The 15,364-nt window shown below is 42.9% G+C and overlaps 1 protein-coding gene across 1 annotated transcript in view; it reads right to left on the bottom strand.

The window, feature by feature from the left end:
• PDE11A (phosphodiesterase 11A) overlaps positions 1 to 15,364 on the bottom strand; it is a 568,355-nt gene that overhangs the window by 225,765 nt on the left and 327,226 nt on the right. Inside the window, exon 10 of the mRNA XM_033946286.1 lies at positions 7,437 to 7,487. Coding sequence (XP_033802177.1) covers positions 7,437 to 7,487 — 51 coding nt within the window. The remainder of the gene's footprint in view (positions 1 to 7,436; positions 7,488 to 15,364) is intronic.

Here is a 15,364-nt window from a genome sequence, read left to right as displayed (position 1 = left end):
GATGCTGATGCACAGTGGGTATTGTGGTATTACAATGGTTCTAAAATTAAAATAAATACTGTCTACGTAAAACTCCTCTGCTGAAAATATATAGCGCTATTAAAGCAAGAACTGGTGTTAATGACTGTGACAATATAATACCGCACATCCAAAGCAATGCAAGGCATTGTGGAAATCTCCAAGACAAGCAAAGGACTATTAAATTAACTTCTGGGGAACTGTGCTCTTAACTGTGCACTCCTCTCCTTGCAGTGTGCTCTTAAAGACAGTTATTTCTGCTACTCAATGGCCACGGATTTGGACTTGGAGGATGAGATGTACAGCGTCAGCATCTATGAGACAAACATGGTTCTTTTTGTTACATAGAGTTTTTTGGACCCCAGTTCGTTTGCAGAAGTTAGTTCAAAATCTAATAGATGCTGGCACTGCCATCTTGAAATAGGGACACTGGATCATTTGTTGTTCTATTGTCCTTTGATACTCAACTTTTGGAAATCAATATGGGGACAAATCAGTTTGATTCTGGAGTCTTTATTCCGTTATCTTATGAAGTGGTTATCTGTGGTACATTGTTGTCACTTAAACCTCTATTAGATAGATATAAAAGCCGATTATTTGCCATTATGACTGGGACAGCCATGCAAATGGTTACTAAGAACTGGAAAAATTGGGGTAGACTTAATGTTTCCTTTTGGTGGAATTCTTTATGTTTATGCTATAAATATGAAAAAATGAATGCAGAAATTTCATGTAATAATAAGATATTTAAATTAAGGTGGAGTCCATTGACAAATTTTGTTAACACTGATTAGCTGGATTATCCTCTTATTTCCTATTTGATTTGCACATCCAGGAAGGGTGGGTGGGAGGGAGGGAGGGGGGTATTATATTTTATTGTATTAATTGACCAAAGGAAAGATTTTAATTGTATGTATGTAGTAATGCACTTTGTTTTGTTCTTGAATTAGGGTGGGTGGGTGGGGGGATGTTTTGTAGTATTTCTTTGATCGTTTGTAAGTGCTGTCTTGAAGTCAATTGTATGTATATTTTAATGCACTGTTTTTGAATGGAAAATTAATAAAGCTAATAAAAAAAAAAAAAGACAGTTACTACTTCTTACTTGAAGTAATGGCAAATAACTACAGTATGTCGGTCTACCCAGCCTTACTTATACAAGAGGATGCTGAAACGTTCTCACCCCAAACAAGAAGAGAATGACATGGATATGGTTCAATGAATGATCTGAAACAATGTCAAAACATAGAATTTCGTTTCTGCAAATTGACACTTAACAAAATAAGAAAACACTCTTTTCAGCTACAGTGGCAAAAATAACGCTCAGAATTTAGGAAGTTGGTTGGTTGGGCTGAGAAATTTTCAGCATCCCCTTGTACATGGAGGCTGTAAATACAGTAATTTGTAAAGGTTTTCACATTCTTAGATATTTTCACATTCAGCTGTCTAAAAAATACAATTCAAAATGCATTAAAGTGGGCTATTTTCATGTGTTCAGGCCTTTTGTCCTGTAGTTAGAGTCAAATCTCCTGTCGTAGGCCTGCCACAATGATATTGTTAGCTGCATTAGCCCTTCATCTTTCTGTGGGGCACAGGGCAGGGGCATAGTAAGGGGGGGCTGCAGGGGACGGTACGCCCCGGGCATGGTCTTCCTAAGGGCGTGGCACCCCTCCTCCTCTCCTTGCCATACAATCCTCTGCCCCCGCTCCTCTCCTTGCTACGTGCACACCCCTCGCCTTCCCGTGTACCTCTTTGACTTCCCTGGCGTGAGGTTGTTGTCCACATTGACATCGGCACTCTCTCTGATGTCACTTCCAGGCCCCATGCCTAGGAGGCGACGTCAAAGGGCAAGCCGACACCGATGATGGCACGCTGCTCACGCCGGAGAAGTTAAAAAGGGAAAGGGAAGGGGGGCATGCGTGTGCCTCGCTGATAATCCTGCAGTGACATTTGCACGGAGGACTAATGCGCACTGTCGCTTCTGCTGGTTTCAGGCCTTCAGGTTTGCGCTCTGAGGGTGGGGGGGTGGGGGAACCCCCACCATTACACTTAGAAGTCCTGGCGCTCCCATTGGGGTGGGGGTGGGGAGAACCCACCCCCTACACAGAAAACTCCCGTTCTCCTTTCTTCAGGAGTTTTCAGGGAGTTTTCACTATAGGGGGGGTTCCCCCCTCAATCCATCCCAACGGGAGCACCAGGACTTCTAAGTGTACTGGGGGGTTCCCCCCAACACCCTCCCTCAGAGCACAAACCTGAAGGCATGAAACCAGCATTAGTCCTGTGTGCCAAGGTCACCGCGGGTTTGTCTGCGCGCCAATGTCTGGCGCGCTTTAGTTATTTACCATTTGAAGAGATGCAATTAAGACCTTTTGGTTTCTTTTTGTTCATTACTTCCTGTTCCTATAATTGTTCTTTCATGCTGAAACAGACTCCTATTTTAAAACACTTTGAATTGTACCTTTTATACACAACAGAAAATGAGACCTTTACAAAGATGTGACATTTTTAAAATTTTATATATATTTTATTGAACTTTTCCAAAAATGACATACCACAAATGCAAAATTGATAAGTTGCCACACAATCAAAAGCAATTCTCCAATTAGTAGCAGCAGGCTGCCAAAAGCTTTCCAAAAATTAATTAATTGAACTCCCCCAACTCGATCCCTCTCCCTCTAAGGGACTTACCCATATTCCATTTACAGCTTGATACCATTTACATTTTTCCTGAAATATCAGTCTAGATATCAGTCTGAGAGAGATTTGCATATAAAGGAAGTGACAGGTATGCAAATCCCTCTCATGCATATTAATTAGGGATATCTTGAAAACCTGACTGGCTGGGGGTCCCCCAGGACAGGTTTGGGAACCACTGGTTTAGTGCATAGGTTATGGGACTCATTTTCAAAGTACTTAGACACACAAAATGAGCCCCCAAATGAGCTTTAAAAATGAGCCCCCAAATGAACTAAACAGATCATTATTCCATATTTAAACCATTTTAGCATGGTCACATTGTATCAGAGGTTTTCTTTTGTATTAAAATCAGTAAAGTTTGATTATTAGAACACATTAGTTAGCTAATGATTAGCACTCTTTATAGTCAGCCCCAAAGTATTTTATCATCTAATCCGTGACTCCAGCCTTAGGACCGGCTGGACAGTTAGACTGGTGATTTAATAAACCTTTCTGGCAAAGACAAAATGCTCTGCACCGCTAATGATGTCCTGAGACATTCCTACTGTTGTTTTTCAGTTTCAAGTCATGCAGGAGACAGGAAGAAAAACAAAAACAAAAACACAGTGATATTGGAAAAACTAAGGGCTCCTTTTACTAAGGTGCGCTAGCGTTTTTAGTGCACACAGCAGATTAGCGCGTGCTAACCCCACGCTACGCGGCTTGGTAGCGCTTGGTATTGTAGCGTGTGCTATTCCACGCGTTAAAGCCCTAACGCAGCTTAGTAAAAGGAGCCTTAAGAAAAGGATTAGACGAGAATGGCATAGTTGAACTGAACCGATGAAACTGTTCTAGCTATAGAGAAGAAGGCTGAGAAAGCTGGAGCAGCAAAGATGGAAACGAGATTGATTGCGCATATGCTTTTCCAAATATAAGACCAAACAGTTAACAACAATAATAATATAATATAAATATAAGACCAATATAAGACCTTCTAATAAATTAGGACCAAACAGTACAATAATAAATAAAATCATCCCACACATACACTCACAACAGATATAGAATCCAGTTTCAAGCTCCGAAAATAAATGCCATAAAAAAAATAGATGTCCTCAAATTATTAAAAATCCTCAAATCCACTACACACTGAGCAGAGGGTTTCAATGTATCATCAGTGATGACACCTAGATCCTTTTCCTGAGTGGTGACTCCAAATATGGAACCATGCATTACATGACTATAATTTGGGTTCCTCTTTCCACATGAATCACTTTGCACTTGCTCACATTAAACATTGGTATGCCCAGTCTCTCTGTCTCAAATCGTCCTCTCGTAATGTTTTACAATCTTCCTGTAATTTTACAACTTTAAATAATTCTGTGTCATCAGAAAATTTAATTACCTCACTAGTTATTCCCATCTCTAGATCATTTATAAATATGTAAAAAGCAGTGGACCCTTCACAAGTCCCTGGGGAATCCCATTATCTACCCTTCTCCTTTGAGAATACTGACCATCTAACCCTATTCTATTTTCTATCTGTTAATCAGTTCTTAATTCGTAATAGGACACTACTTCCAATCCCATGACTTTTTAATTTCCTCAGGAGTCGTTCATGAGATACTTTGTCAAATGCCTTTTGATAATCAGAATACCCAATATCGACTGACTCACCTTTATCTACATGTTTATTCACACTTGTGGGTTGGGCCCATGTGCCTAAGGCCCCGCCCACAGGAGGGGCCTAAGGCTCCCGGGCCTATTCTGATTGGCCCAGGTGCCTTAGGCCCCACTTGTGTGCGGGGCTTTAGGATGGCTGGGCCAATCCGGGCCCACTCTGGCGTCGGCTGACTGCCGGACGGGCGGGTTTGGCACCTGTCCATCCGTCCAACTTTAAAAGGTACGGGGAAGGGGGGTGGGGGGTCGTGGGGTCGGCCGGGGAGGTCGCAGGTCGGCGATCGGGGGTTCTGGAGGGGTGGTCGTTGGGGGGAGGGGGGTTGCGTCGAAGGCAGGAGGGCCTGGGATCCCTCCTGCCCGTAATGTAGTGGGGGGGGTAGGGGGTCGCCGGGGCCAGGAAGGCTTGGGCTCCCTCCTGGCCTGATGTTAATCGGCGGGGCAAGAGGACTTGGGCTCCCTCTTGCCCCGATATCGTCGGGGAGTCGGCGGGGCAAGAGGGCTTGGGCTCCCTCTTGCCCCGATGTTGTGTGTGATGTTGTGTGTTAGGGGGGTGATGCATCGCGGCAGGAGAGATGCCTCATCTCCCCTACCGCGATGCTATCACTCCTCTACCCGAGCTAGGGCATCTCTCCTGCCGCGGGTCGCGGCAGTTCGGGTAGAGGAGTGATGGCATCGCGGTAGGGGAGATGAGGCATCTCTCCTGCCGCGAGGTTGCCGGGCCACTGAACTGATGGCGCCAGCAGCCATCAGCTAGCGGCCCCTTTTTCGGCACTTAGACCTGATTTTACTTTGTCTAAGTCAAAAAGGTCTAAGTGCCGACTAGGCAACCTGTTAATGTTTTGGTTATACCTGTTGTACGCCTAGGTGTAGGTCGGCCCACCTCCCTCCCACTGCCCACCCTTTCCCCTCCTCTAAACACACCTCTTTTCTCTCTGTGCGTTTAATGGCAGGGGAAAGGCCTAAGCTGTTTTTAGATACGTCTAAAAACCAGCTTTGGCTATGGGTACTTGGACGATCAGGCTTTTTGATCGTCCAAGTAGCCATTTAGGACACTTTTTAGATGTTTTTTGTTTTTTTTTATTATGAACCCCTAAGCCAAAGCTACTCTTCAGTGTGTTAAATTGACCCAATAGATCTTCCAGGTTTTTTAGAGATTTGTTTCAGTTTCTCTGACTCATCAGCACTGAATACCATTTCTAGCACTGGCATCTCCCCCACATCTTCCCTAGTGAAGAATTCACTTAGGACCGGATTCTTTAAGGTGCCTGCCGCGTGTCAATCACCCAGAAGCACCACTTCCAGAACTTCGGCTCCTAAGGACTTTAGGCAAGTTTCAAGTTTCAAGTTTAATATATCTCTTGATTGATCGCTTAGTCAGAATTCAAAGCGATGAACAATTAAAATACATTCATTAGCAATTACAAAGTAAACAATACAATATAATACAAACTTTGAATATTAACATTAGGTTAAGAACTAGGACATCATTAAAAAAAAAAAAAATAAAAATAGAGAAGGAAGGGATAACGAAGTACAGCTAGGAATAATAAAACAATACATAAGAAAAGTATAATAGGAAGACAAATTAAAACATAGTTAAATATTATGTAGTCTGTGGCCTAAAGGTTACTAAAAGCATCTTTAAAAAGAAAGGTTTTTAAATTATTTTTAAATTTTCCGAGGTCTTGCTCCATACGTAAATAAATTGGGAGGGAATTCCACGTCTGTGGGGCCGTCACAGAGAAGATGAATTGCCGTCTAGTATTAATGATTTTAAGTGATGGAATAGTTAAAAGATGTTGCTCATTGGATCTTAAAGTTCTAGATAGTTGATACGGAATTAATGATTTATATATAAATGCTGGTGTTTTGTATAAAAGAGTTTTAAAGGTAAGTAAACAGAGTTTGTATGTTATCCGGTGAATGACTGGGAGCCAATGCGCATTTTTCAGAAGTGGTGTAACAGGCCTATGTTTATGGCACCAAGGATCCTTCCTGAATCATGGCTAGCATCGCCTAATGACACTGAAGCCTGGCACTTCTGCTATGCTTGACAATTTCCAGGCTTTGATGCCACTAAGACTATGGACCTAGGCACTAGTCTAGGAGGCTGCCCCTATGGCCTTATCGTCCCTGAGTAACCCATTTTACCCCTCAGTCATCTATTCTATAATTTATGCATGGAACTGTGCTCTCTGCCTATCCTCCACCCAGATATTTTCAATGTGTATGCTTATGCCCACTTTAAATCATGTACCCTCACCTTTTAGAATAGCATGTAGATGGAATATTGGCCTTTACATGCATATATGCCCATATGTCTGCGTAAATGCTAGTATTTTAATCATTTACACGCATTCATTGCACTTGAATGCTGGCACTGTCTTTATAGAATTATCCTTGAAATGCACGTTAGAGGATATTGTACAGGTTGATGGTGAAGCTGGGTTTGGACAAATATCTGGAAGAAAAAGTTCATCAGACATTATTAAGGTAAACTTGGAGAACTGAACTGCTTATCTCTGAGGTAAGTAGCATGGCCTGTCTATGTTTTGAGATACTGTCAGGTACTTGTGAACTGGGATTGACCACTGTTAGAAACAGGATACTGGGCTTGATGGACCTTTGATCTGATCCAGTATGGCACAACTGTATATTCTTAGAATACACTAACCCAAGTATAACACGTTAAAATAACATCAAGTTTCAAAGGCCTGAATAATCTTCTATAGGTCAGATAGTTGTTTCTAACAGAGAGCTGTTTGATATTGGACTCATGAACTATGACATTTCTTGGAGATTTTATATATAGATGATTACAGGCTATCTTTCAAGGTCACACACTGGAAGGTGCAGAGGTAAAGATCCACTGCTTTTAGAGTGGAAATTCATGCAAAAATGCAAAGCAGGTATGCCCTTCCATCAAGGAGAGAGGGCAGAGAATGGACAATGTAGAAAACCACGGCTATTTTCATCTGCACAGGCTTTTTGTTCCCCTGTAGTTTGAATAAACCTCCTATTGCAGACCTGCCACAATGATTTTGCTAGCTGCACCAGCTCCTTACCTTAAATTTGTCAACTTCAGCCTTTGAGCAAGTCGCATGGTAGGACAGCACCTGTGCCAGAAAACAAACAAGAAATCAATTGGATGCACACTTCTGAAATCTGCTCAAACTTTGTTCCAGGAATCATAACACTGAATTATTGTAAAGTAGTACATAAAGATTAGTTTTACAAGCCCATTACTGTAGTTCCACAATCATATATGTGTTGGTCCAATTGTTGAATAATTCTGTATATCTTTTGACCAATAATGGATTGTACTAGGCCCTTATTAATGCTTCATGAGGGACAAATGAATTATTGTGCGCTAAGCATTAGTAAACAGAGGCCACAGAATAACTATTAAAAATGAATCCTATATAAACAATTGCCTCAGAAAGACATAAAATAAAAGAAATGGTGCAGAAGTGAAAAGGAATACCATTGAAACTGTAAGAAGCAGGAAATGTTGATCCTCATATGTACATTATTATTCATGCCATCCTTAAAATGAGGAGTTTGTCATATCATCTTGCAAATGAGAAATTTACTACAACATTTTATTTTAATATAGGTTGACTTGGATTGGATTTATTTTCTTGATATACTGCTTATACCAATGTATTAAGCGGTTTACAAAGCTACAAACTTCAAAAATGCAATACATCACAACATGTTTATAAAGATACCATATACTGTACAATAAAAACTCAAAATCTAAAACAAGAAATTTACAATAAAATTTTCAAGAATCAATAATATGACTGAAGACTTCAGTCAATTCAGTGAAAGGTAAATCAACAAAATCCATAGGGCTCCTTTTACTAAGCTGTGTAAGGGCATTAACGCGCGGAATAGCGCTCGCTAAAATGCCATGCACGCTAGACGCTAACACCAGCATTGAGCTGGCATTAGTTCTAGCCACATAGCACGGGTTTAGCGTGCGCTAAAATGATGTGTGCGCTAAAAATGCTATTGCAGCATAGTAAAAGGAGCCCATAATGTTGCTGAAAAAAACCTGATTTCAATTGTTTTCTTTTTTTTTCAAAATCTTTATTCATTTTAAAACTTTCAATAAGTGCAACAAAAATACAATCATATATACTTTAACATCACTTACTAATCCATCAAAAACTAAATCACATCAATTACCCTCCCTCCAGTGGCGTACCTAGGGTATGTGGCACCCGGGGCCCATCATTTTTTGACACCCCCCCCCCCATGTAAAATTTTTTTTTTTTTTTGCAATAACCATGAAATGGAATAAATGGTCAGAATAGAAACAGGCAGTGAAAATTTTCTTTTATTGAACCTCATATATGTAACCATTATTCCAAACATAACAAAACATAAATTATGTCTAAATTGTCATGACATTAGAAGTACATATGGAGTAGTTGCAGGCAGTGGCGTACTTAGGGTATGTGGCACCCAGGGCCCATCATTTTTTGACACACCCCCCATCTATATGAAAAATATGATTTTTAGTACCAATCTACATATCGCACCACAAGAGTGTACCTAGGAAAAGGCTGCATCTTAAACACTGCAGTGAGCACTAGAACACCAACACATACATTGTAAAACTAAACAAGCCAGATCCCGCACAGTCAATTGGTCCTGTAGTCAATGCCAACTGAAAACTATGTCTTTTTCATACACACAGAACAGAGATACACCCTCGCCCAAAATGGAATAATCACAAACTAAAAATAGAAATATGTAGACAAAAGTTAAACTGATCCGCCAAGAAACCAGACCCTGGATACAATGCAACACCACAAAAAACAGTAACACATGTCCTCTAATACAGTGCAAAATATAAAGACAGTAGATGTAAATTTGAAAAAACTGATACATAACAATCACCACTTTATAAATTAACAAATAAAAATAAAACAAATAATGAGATATAAAAAAATACAATTTTATTGGACTAATCCCCATAAGCTCGGTCCCCATCCCCGCAAACCACCTGATTCCATCCACACAAGCCTTGAATTGTTTATATTAAAGTATAAAAAGAAACAATATTCTGTACAATTGTCAATTTATAAATCAGCGTCTTCTCCCCACTCTCTTCCCCATTTCCCTTCAGCATCCTCAGCCCACTCTCTCTCCACTTTCCTTCAGCGCACGCACATAAAAACAAGCAAGTAATTTTATATCATTTTCATTCTATTCATTCATAGAAATTAAAGTCTAGATAATGCCAGTCACATAACAAAACATGATTTTACAAAAATAATTCCCTGCAGTCAAGCCTGCAAGGATTATTAGATGTCTTTCAGCAGTTCCCCTCCCTCCCTCCCCCTTACCTTTGTGGCCAAGTCAAAATGATCTACCAACAATAAAATTTTAAAAACACAAAGCACGCTGTACGCAGAGAAAATGTTAATTATCATTTATATTCCGCGGGTTTTCAAAGAGGTCAAGGCAGATGACTTTATGCAATGTCACCTCAGTAACAACTATACAAAAATAGACAAATATTCCCCCTCCCTTTTTACTAAACTGCGATAGCGGTTTTTAGCGTAGGGAGCTGCGCTGAATGCCCCACGCTGCTCTCGACGCTCATAGGCTCCCTGCGCTAAAAAACTCTATTGCGGTTTAGTAAAAGGGGGCCATAGTGCAAAATATAGACAGCAGATATAAATTTTCAAAACGGACACATTTTGATCACTAAGTTGAAAATAAAATCATTTTTCCTACTTTTTTGTCTGGTGATTTCATGAGTCTCTGGTCCTTCTTCTGATCCTTCTTCTTTCTCTCCCCTTGGTCCCCCTCTTTCTTTCTGCCTTTCTTTCTCTCTCCTCCTGGCCCCCCTCTTTCTTTCTGCCTTTCTTTCTCTCCCCCTTGACCCCCTCTTTATTTCTGCCTTTCTTTCTCTCCCCTTGGTCCCCCTCTTTATTTCTGCCTTTCTTTCTCTCCCCTTGGTCCCCCTCTTTCTTTCTGCCTTTCTTTCTCTCTCCCCCTGGCCCCCCCTCTTTATTTTTTCCTTTCTTTCTCTCTCCCCCTAGCCTGCACAAAGCCATCGTGCCGATTTCTCCACTTCCACGATTCTTTCCCTACCCTCACCCCCAAGCCAGCAGCCGATTTCTCCCTGCTCCTTCCCCGATGTCCTGATGTCCTGAACTTCATCGGGCAGCAGCAGCATTCACAATTCACTGATGTTGCCCGCTTCAGGCCTTCCTCTCTGTCGGGTCCTGTCTTCATGAAAACTGGAAGTAGGCAGGACCCGGCAGAGAACAAGGCCTGAAGCCGGCAACAGCAGCGAATTGTAAACGCTGCTGCTGCCCGAAGAAGGTAATGGAGCACCGAGGCAGTCCGCTTCTCCCCCCTCCCAGCCGAACCCCCGCTGACCCTCCTATCTCCCCCCCCCCCGTGAACCTTTCCGACCTTCCCAGCGAGAGCAGCAAACCTCCTTCGCGGCTTTCTCCTCCCTCTGCCGCGTTACTGATGACGTCATCAGTGATGCGGCAGAGGGAGGATAAAGCCGACGCTACTGGAGGGAGGTTTGCTGCTTTCGCTGGGAGGGTCAGAAAGGTTCACTTGGGGGGGGGGGAGAGAGATAGGATGGTCAGCGGGGTTTCGGCTGGGATGGGGGAGAAGCGGTCTGCCTTGGTGCTCCAAGGCCTGGCGCCATTACCTTTTTCGATAATGGCGCCGATGCTGCTTTCGCTGGGAGGGTAGGAGCGCGATAGGGACCGGGCCAGCTGTGCACCCCCCCCCCTAAGGCGGCACCCGGGATGGACCTCCCCCTCGCCCCCCTTGGTACGCTACTGCCCTGGGGAAACAGCCTGCAACAAGATCGCGCGATGCCAGAGATCTTTGCCTGCTTCGGCTGTTTCCTCCGCCGCGGTCCCGCCCCTCCTCTGACATCAGAGGAGGGGCAGGACCGTGGCGGAGGAAACAGTCGAAGCAGGCAAAGATCTCTGGCATCGCGATCTTGCTGCAGGCTGTTTCCAGACGCGACACCCGGCGCAGGGGGGGGGTAACTGGACCGGACCGGGAGCACCCCCTCAGGGCTTGGTACCCGGGGCGGACCGCCCCCCCGCCCCCCCCCTTGGTACGCCACTGCCTCCCTCCCTTCTTTATAGTCATCATTATATAACATAAGACTAGAATAGCCCCCCTCCCCCCCCCACCCTGAACATTAGTAAACAAAAATAAAATTATTAATTATATTCAATCCGTACAATATTGTTTACAAAATGCACAATATGCCAGACTCTCAAAAATCTCTGAAAACATAGGGCTCCTTTTACAAAGCTGCGATAGCGGTTTTAGCGCACGCTTAACGCGTGCTGAATTGCCACGCGCGCTAGACGCTAATGCCAGCATTGAGCTGGTGTTAGTTCTAGCCCCAGAGCGCGGGTTTAGCACGCTAAAATGCTGCGTGTGCTAAAAACGCTATTGCAGCTTAGTAAAAGGAGCCCATAGTGTTCCAGAGTGTTGGTACCACATAGGAGAAAGTTCTATTTCTTGTAATTTCTAGTATAATTTGTCTTAATACAAGTACCATACATTGCTTGTCTTATGAGGATCTTTTGATCTCTCTCTCTCTTCAACAATGAATTTCCTGTCCTATTAATTCTCTTTCTTCCTCCCCTCTTAAAGTCAATTCAATTTGTTACCTTTGCTCAATCTTCTGTAAACCGCATAGAACTTCACGGTATTGCGGTATAGGGATTGGTGGATACCGGATAACTGTTTTTTCTGGTTAATTGAGAATGTGTTAAAAACCTTGTCTAACACATTCTCAATCCCCCCCCCCCTTCCTGCTCCTAAGCACAAGGGTGACAGCAGTCCCGAGTCACATAGCACTCCTCCCTCCTTCCCTCAAGTCCCGAAGTGGCAAAGGCAGGCAGCGGTCCTGAGCCGCAAACCCCTTCACTCCCTCCCTCTCTCTTCCTTACTCAAAACACAGCAAGTCAGCAAGAGACAGCCTCAGAACAGGTTGCTCGCAGCCAGCCCTGGCAGGGCCTTTCCTCTACTGACCTGGTGTGCTCGAATAAGAAAGGGAGAGAAGGATGGAGTGAGGGAGTTCAAGGCTCAGGACCTTCTTCTGCTACTTTGGGGCTGGAGGGAGGGAGGAGGGCTTTGTGGCTTAGGACTACTGCTCTGCTGGTGCTTCGGGGTGGGAGGGAGGGGGGGCTGCTTTGGGGCTTGGGGACTTGAAAGAGGGAGGGAAGGAGGGAGGGTTTGCAGCTCAGGACTCTGCCACTAGTGCTTCTGGGGACTTTTTTCCTCCACCGGCGATTTTTTTGCCGGTTGTGTGAGTCCAGGTTAACTGACCAGGTTAAATGTACTTCTTTTTGCTTTTTGTATATATAGATCTATATCGGATGTCTACAGTTATAAAGAGAGGATTTTTAAATTCTGTTCTTATAACACACCCAACCAGTTAGGTCTTCAGCATAACTACAATGACACATACCTTGCTCCATTGTATGCAAATCTGTCTCTTGCATATTTGTTGCAAGTTTAACCGATTGGGCATGTCCCAAAGACAGAATTGAGAACTACTGTTATACTGTTAAAATTCTTGTTGTAATGGGAGACAGCTGTTGATTTTGATACAGGCTTTAACACACATGTGTATCAGTAGCACCATTTCCAGTCTGTCACCACTGATAGCAGGATGAAAACTGTCTCCATTCTGGCAGGAAAGGGTCTGAAGAAATTTTGCAGAGGCGAGTTGCTTAGGAAGTAACTTGGTGATCTCCTGATGCTGGAGAGGTTTGAGAAGAAGGAAACTCTTTGATGTTACAACAGGTAGGGGGTTAGAGTCTAGGAAGCCCATGTATTCGGGTGGAGTAGGTTCCTGTAAGCCTTTAAGATTAGTTTTTGGTATGGGGGATAAATGGGAATGAGGGATCCTAGAAACTGCTGATTTTAAGGAAAAGTCTTGGGGGATTGATCAAACAGCATCCAAGACAGGTTACTTTTTGGACTTGCTTGCTAAGAGGTTCACAGAATGACTCAAAAGGTCAGCATGGCACCCCTCATTGCTTGGCACCCAGGACAGTTGTCCTGCTTGTCTATTACTTGTGGTGGCCTTGCAAGGGCGAAGTTCTATTCAGGCCTAGGAGGCATGGGTTAATGGGGCCTACAAAGAATGCTAAAGTTCACAGAATTTCCTGAAGTACAGTTAACTTTGCAGCATCAAAATGGACAATGTTAAGCCTCATCAATACAAATAGGAGGTGGTAATACTAAACAAGGCTAGGAAACAATTTTATAAAACACCATTTTACGAGAAACAAGAAGTATGGCAGATCACGAAGAACAGCAGAGAAGTTACAGGGTTAGTGAGAGGTCAGAGCTAAAGGTTCTGGCACTGCTGTACGGGCAGAACCTTGCCCATCGCAGTACATGTTTATTTTTATGTCATGTACTTTTAGGTTTTTTGCTTTCACACTGTTCCTTGCCCTGAGCATTTTTTTTTTTAAATTGAAAGGTAGGCTAGAAATCACAATAAATGAAATAAGATGTGACTAACATATACTGGAAGAAATTACCAGTCCACTGAATGATGTGTTTAGCACACTTTAACAACACACCATTTCCTAGGAAAGCTGTAAATCTTTTGAAAATGTTAAAATAATAGAAAAAGAACAGACAATAAAAGGCAGCACAATTGCTTTAAAAGCCATTATGCCTTTGTGACAGGCACTTCTACTGATGGAGAAATTAACTGTATGAAGGCGACAGGCTAGAAAAGAACAAAATTCCATCTACTGAAAGTACAGAGCATGTAAAGCAGGGGTGTCAAAGTCCCTCCTCGAGGGCTGCAATCCAGTCGGGTTTTCAGGATTTCCTCAATGAATATGCATGAGATCTATTTGCATGCACTGCTTTCATTGTATGCTAATAGTTCTCGTGCATATTCATTGGGGAAATCCTGAAAACCCGACTGGATTGCGGCCCTCGAGGAGGGACTTTGACACCCCTGATGTGCAGTATTAGAGATGGTAGAACGTTTAGGCTAGAAAAGCACTAAAGTAACTCATTTCTCAGTGACATCCAATCAATTATAGGTTAGATTTACTATAAGGTGGCATATATTAGCATGCATTAATACACATTTGGGTTACCATATGGGTCCAGAAAAAGGAGGACAGATTGAGACATCCGGGTTTTACTTCCATTGCTTTCAGTGGAAGTTAGACCCAGATCTCAATCTGTCCTCCTTACTTCCATTGCTTTCAATGGAAGTAAAACCAGGATGTCTCATTCCGTCCTCTTTCTGGAGCCATATGGTAACCCTATCTTTTATGCAATGGGATCTATTTACTAATGCGCTGCAGCATGTTAGAAAAGATGTGCAAATCAAAATTGAGGTCCAGGTCAGAATAACTCAAGTTCCACCAGTATTTCAGAACACAATCTGTCAATGTAGAGTATGTTCTAAAATACATGGGGGGAATGGATGTTTACGCACTGCTTTGTGCAACAGACGCATCCATTTTAGAATCAGAAACATCAAAGCAGGCCCGTAAACATTTATGTGCTGGAACATAAATATTTTTGTTAGTCATTTCAGAAATATAAATACACGGTTGAGTCACATTATTATGACCACCTGCTAATTTCCAGAATAATCACCTCTGGCAGCCAGATGCCATGGGAGTGACTCAGTAAGATGCTGGGTGGTTGCTTAGAGGTATCTGAAGCCATGCAGACTGCAGTGTGTCCGATAGTTGTTGATGGGTGTGTGGTGGTGGATCCAGTCGTCAAACACGTTGTTCAAGGTGATCCTAAATGTGCCCAATTGGATTAAGGTCTGGGGAATTTGGAGGCCAGGGGAGTAGCTGGAAGTCTTGGTCATGCTCGGCAAACCACTCACAAACAATTCTGGTGGTTGCCTCATTGTCCTGTTGTGAAAAATCCCATCAGCCCTAGAGAAGACTGTCACCATGTATAGGTGTACTGGATCAACAAGGAT

This window comes from Geotrypetes seraphini, chromosome 5 (genome assembly GCF_902459505.1).
Source record: "Geotrypetes seraphini chromosome 5, aGeoSer1.1, whole genome shotgun sequence".
In the NCBI taxonomy this organism is placed as follows: Eukaryota; Metazoa; Chordata; class Amphibia; order Gymnophiona; family Dermophiidae; genus Geotrypetes; species Geotrypetes seraphini.
This window is presented reverse-complemented; position numbering and strand designations above follow the sequence as displayed.